Source organism: Myotis brandtii, unplaced genomic scaffold, assembly GCF_000412655.1.
Source record: "Myotis brandtii unplaced genomic scaffold, ASM41265v1 scaffold326, whole genome shotgun sequence".
Taxonomy (NCBI): domain Eukaryota; kingdom Metazoa; phylum Chordata; class Mammalia; order Chiroptera; family Vespertilionidae; genus Myotis; species Myotis brandtii.
In genome coordinates, this window is record NW_005362534.1 from 2,955,900 (window position 1) to 2,960,901 (window position 5,002).

General features: G+C 42.1%; 1 protein-coding gene across 1 annotated transcript in view; it reads left to right on the forward strand.

The window, feature by feature from the left end:
- Positions 1-5,002, forward strand: part of MBTPS2 (membrane-bound transcription factor peptidase, site 2) — a 55,097-nt gene that overhangs the window by 32,165 nt on the left and 17,930 nt on the right. The window contains exons 6-7 of the mRNA XM_005870973.2: positions 467-585; positions 1,957-2,137. Coding sequence (XP_005871035.2) covers positions 467-585; positions 1,957-2,137 — 300 coding nt within the window. The remainder of the gene's footprint in view (positions 1-466; positions 586-1,956; positions 2,138-5,002) is intronic.

A 5,002-nucleotide genomic window follows, 5' to 3' on the forward strand; every position in this document is an offset into this window, starting at 1 on the left:
TGGCGGGTAGGGGAGGCCAGGGGATTGTCAAGGGCGGGGGGGAAAGGAGACATATGTAAGACCCTTTGTAATACTTTAAGCAATAAAACAATTAAAAAAATAAAAAGATCACAAGTATGTTTACATTAATAATACATTTTCTGAAAAAAGAGACTATAATAAATAGAAGATATTCTATTTGTGTTATATACATATGTATATTAGGTATATATAATAGGATGTAGGTTTTATCGGTGTTAAATCATATTAGCATGTGGTCTTTTTAATGTGGTATTAACATGCTTATTTTACATTTTAATATATGAAATGGAAGAGACGTCTAACTGAACATCCGTCTACTGTACTAATAAGTAGATCTATGTGCATCACAGCTTCTTCTGGTTATTTAAGCCCAGGTGTTATAAAGTCCAAATACCTATGTCACTCCTGCCCCTGATTCAGCTTATTCCTTTTTTTCTCTTTTCAGGTATCTGGCATAATTTCGTCCTTGCACTCCTGGGTATTTTGGCTCTTGTCCTCCTCCCTGTGATCCTCTTGCCCTTTTACTACACTGGAGTGGGGGTGCTTATCACTGAAGTTGCTGAGGTAAATAATGGATTACTTGAGCATTTTTTTAACCAGATTTTGTGATGTAACACTTAGTATTTTATGTCAGGTGCTTTTTAATCAAGTTCTCCTCATAGCCCTAGATGGTTTGGCTCAGTGGATAGAGCGTCGGCCTGCGGACTGAAGGGTTCCCTGTTCGATTCCAGTCGAGGGCACACACCTTGGTTGCAGGCTCGATCCCCAGCCCCAGCTCCGGTCCAGGCTTATGCAGGAGGCAACCAGTCGCTATTTCTCTCTAACACCCATGTTTCTCTCTGTCTCTCCCCCTCCCTTCCATTCTCTCTCTAAAACAAAAGTTCTCTTCCTAGACAGAATGTTCCGTTTCTCCTGGAGAAATTATTGCCAATCCTTTCAAATTGAACAGTTTTGTGGAATACATTGTCTTTTTAAAAATACTAAAAATTGTTTCTGTTCTGAGTTACAAAGATAGTATAAAGATTTTCTACCTGTAATTTGTTGATAAAATGCGTCATTTACTTTTACTGTTTATTTTTATAATTCTGCTTTTTAGTAAAAGGTCTCTTCACATTTGAAACCTAGGCTAGCTAGCTAGCCAGAACAATTCATGGGAGCTTAGGTCTTCAATTCTGTATTTACTCCCTTATTTAATAACTACTGAGATAGCATCAAGTCTTCCATTCAGACTTAGGGAAGAGGAAAATTACCTTCCTGAGCAACTGGCTCACATATTCATTGTGCTGACAGTATCATCTGCATATTTGGGACTGTGTCTAAATAAGGACTTTTACAATTTTATCCACGGAAGACATAGGAAAACGAAGGCATTCTGATGACTACTTTCACACCAAAAAATAATTAGCAGTTTACCCAAAAACTATTAGTTTAATCTTAACAGTTGGCAAGTGGGTTTTTGTTTTTTTCAGTTGCAAAAAATCCAAAATTTTGTAGCGGTAGGAAAAGTAACTATAATTGTTGGGTTTTGTTTTAATTTTGTAGTATTTTACATCTTAGATTCAAAGCTGGATTGTTTTGTATATTATTCAAAATAGTCTACTTATTCAATTCAGTGTCTTTATTTATTTATTTTTAAATATATTTTATTGATTTTTTACAGAGAGGAAGGGAGAGGGATAGAGAGTTAGAAACATCGATGAGAGAGAAACATCGATCAGCTGCCTCCTACACACCCCCTTCTGGGGATGTGCCTGCAACCAAGGTACATGCTCTTGACCAGAATCGAACCTGGGACCCTTGAGTACGCAGGCCGACACTCTATCCACTGAGCCAAACTGATTAGGGCTCAATTCAGTATCTTTAACGATTATTTGCTCAGATTAGTCATAGCTTGTTTTCACACATTCTCTGATTTGTTTTTGCCTTTTTCCCAAGGACTCACCTGCAGTTGGACCCAGAGGTCTTTTTGTGGGAGACCTTGTTACCCATCTACAGGATTGTCCCGTTACTAATGTACAAGATTGGAATGAATGTCTAGATACCATCGCCTATGAACCCCAGATTGGTTACTGCATAAGTGCAGCAACATTGCAGCAGTTAAGCTTCCCTGTTAGAGGTGTGTATATTTCTCTCTGTATAAGATAATGCTTCAAGCAGCAGTACTTGCCACTCACAAATCTTAGATTATGTCTATAGATTTATTTTTTTCTAATTTGTTTGAAACAAATCAGAAAAGTAATAATAGGCCCGGACTAGTAAACATTCTTGGTGAATTGGATACTAATACGTATGTTTCTTTTATTATAAATATTGTTATTGAACCTCTAATTTTATAACATCATATTTGAGTTTCAGGAGTCTAGAATCTAATTCTTTCTGTATTAAAAAAAAAACTTGTGTGCTCTGCACGGTGGTGAGTGGGTGCCACTGAGGGGAACCGCTGCCATGTGAGAATGCGCCAGCCCCACCAAATGCCCATGAGCCTTGGGCACCTTCTCCCAGTGCTTCCCAGGCCACTGGGCCCGGCTACCCTGCTGCTGTTTGGCCATGGCACTGGCAGGCACGAGGGCTCCAGGGCCCCGGAGCCGGGCGTGGCGGCAGCACTAAAAAGATTGAGCAGTATGAGGGAAAGCAGTATCTGGACTCGCTGAAAGAGTATCTGGAATTGAAACTCCAGAGTATAGATGGGGGTGCCCCAGAGACCATCCAGCTCTCAGAGGTCTGGGTGCTGGCTGCCCAGCCCAAGGCCGACAAGGGCATAGTGCTGCACTCACGGAAAATAACTTAGATGGCACCATTGCAGAAAGAATAACTTTCAGCGAGTTTTATGCTCCATGGTGTGGTCATTGTAAGAATCTGACTCCTACTTTGGAAGAACTCTAAAAAGGAATTCCCTGCCCTAGCTGGTTTGGCTCAGTGGATAGAGTGTCAGCCTGCGGACTGAGGGGTCCCGGGATTGGTTCCAGTCAAGGGCATGTACCTTGGTTGCGGGCACATCCCCAGTGGGGGGTGTGCAGGAGGCGGCTGATCGATGTTTCTCTCTCATCGATGTTTCTAGCTCTCTATCCTTCTCCCTTCCTCTGTAAAAAATCAATAAAATATAATTAAAAAATAAAAGGAATTCCATGCCCTAGCTGATTTGGCTCAGTGGATAGAGCGTTGGCCTGCGGACTGAAGGGTCCCAGGTTCTATTCCAACCAAGGGCACATGCCTGGGTTGCAGGCTCGATCCCCGGTAGGGGGCATGCAGGAGGCAGCCAATCAATGATTCTCTCTCATCATTGATGTTTCTCTCTCTCTCTCCCTCTCCCTTCCTCTCTAAAATCAATAAAATATATTTTTTTTAAAAAAGAATTCCCTAGTTTGGTAGAGGTCAAGATCGCTAAAGTGGACTGTACTGATGGACGGAGTACAGAAGTAGGCAAATATAGGTTTATAGTTATGAGTATTAGAAATACAAAGTCAGTGAGTGCAATGGTGGCAGAGACCTTGGATCGTGGCACTTTGTTCTGCAATGGGCAAAAGGTGGACTTCAAAAATGCAGGTGTGAGTCGCCTATCATGCCTGGCCGCCTAGGGAAGAGTTAAATCATGCGAATGTTGCTGAGTTTCAAGTGGTGGCTATTCAGAAAGGTGAATGTACTAAACTTGTGGTATCTTCTCTCTTTTTTTTAAGCCAACACACTCTATAGATTCTTTATTAAGTTTCTTTAAACATGTAACTCATGATCACTTTGCAAACTATTTTCAGTGGCAATCTATCATCCCCTTTAACCTTCTCTTGATGAAATTGAAATGGTTGCCTTTGAGACTAAACTAGAGTTGAAGAAAATCAAATTGCTGGACTATTTTTGCCTCCTGAGTGGTATTGGTGAAAGCATCATCCAAAGCAGTTTTTGAACTGCTTACAAGTCTGGAAAGGTAGCCATGTGGCAGTATTGATATTCCTCTGATCTGAAGGTCCCATTGACTTATTAATAATGTGGTTAGTCTGTGGCTTGGGGCAGATTTAAAAAACACTGAAACCCCATACCTCTGGAAGATATTTTCACAGCCACTCCTGGATTTTGTTTCTGTTAATACTGTTCTCATCAGGAGAGGTTTGCCATGATGGAAGCAATGGTACTTTTGCCCCGTGCCTGTGTAAGATAACGCTGATTCCATAATCTTATGTGTGTCGATATTTGTCAAATACTGTTCAAGGGATACCTCTATTTATTTCTCTTGAGTGAAAGATTTCATTGGTTAGGTTAATATGAAGTCAAGGTCCATGTAAAGATTTTTAAGATTGCCATTACCGGTTTGGCTCTGTGGATAGAGCATCGGCCTGCGGGCTGAAAGGTCCAGGGTTCAATTCTGTTCAAGGGCCTGTGCCTTGGTTGCGGGCACATTCCCAGTAGGGGGCGTGCAGGAGGCAGCCGATTGATGTTTCTAACTCTCTATCCCTCTCCCTTCCTCTCTGTAAAATCAATAAAATATATTTTTTAAAAAAGATTTTTAAGATTTAAAATCCATGTTTCAGTCCATGTTTAAGATTTGATGTCTCCCATGGAAAACGTGGGCATAGAAAGTTCCACAAGGCTTGTCTTAACTATTCTGTTAACTCATAGAAAGATTCTGGGGCAAGAGGACTAGAGAAGCTTTTCCAGGTCCTGGTATCGGGGACCAGGGGAACATTGAAGCCCCACTACAGGGCCCTAACTGGAAGCAGTTTCAGTTCTGCTCCTAGGTAGTCCTTTTAGAGGCTCACTGTGAATCATTTGCCTTCGCGAAGGCCGACCCTCTGCTGCTGTATGAAGAGGGAGCGGCTCATTCCCCTCCATCCCACCAACACGATACTACCCTTCCCGTGCTGCTCACAGTCCGCGTCGCAGTCCCAGTCAGCCAGTCCGCCAGTCCGCCAGTCCGCCAGTCCGCGTCGCAGTCTTCCGTCAGTCCAACTTTCCTCCCACCCGTCCCCGTCGTAATCTTAATCTTTACCCA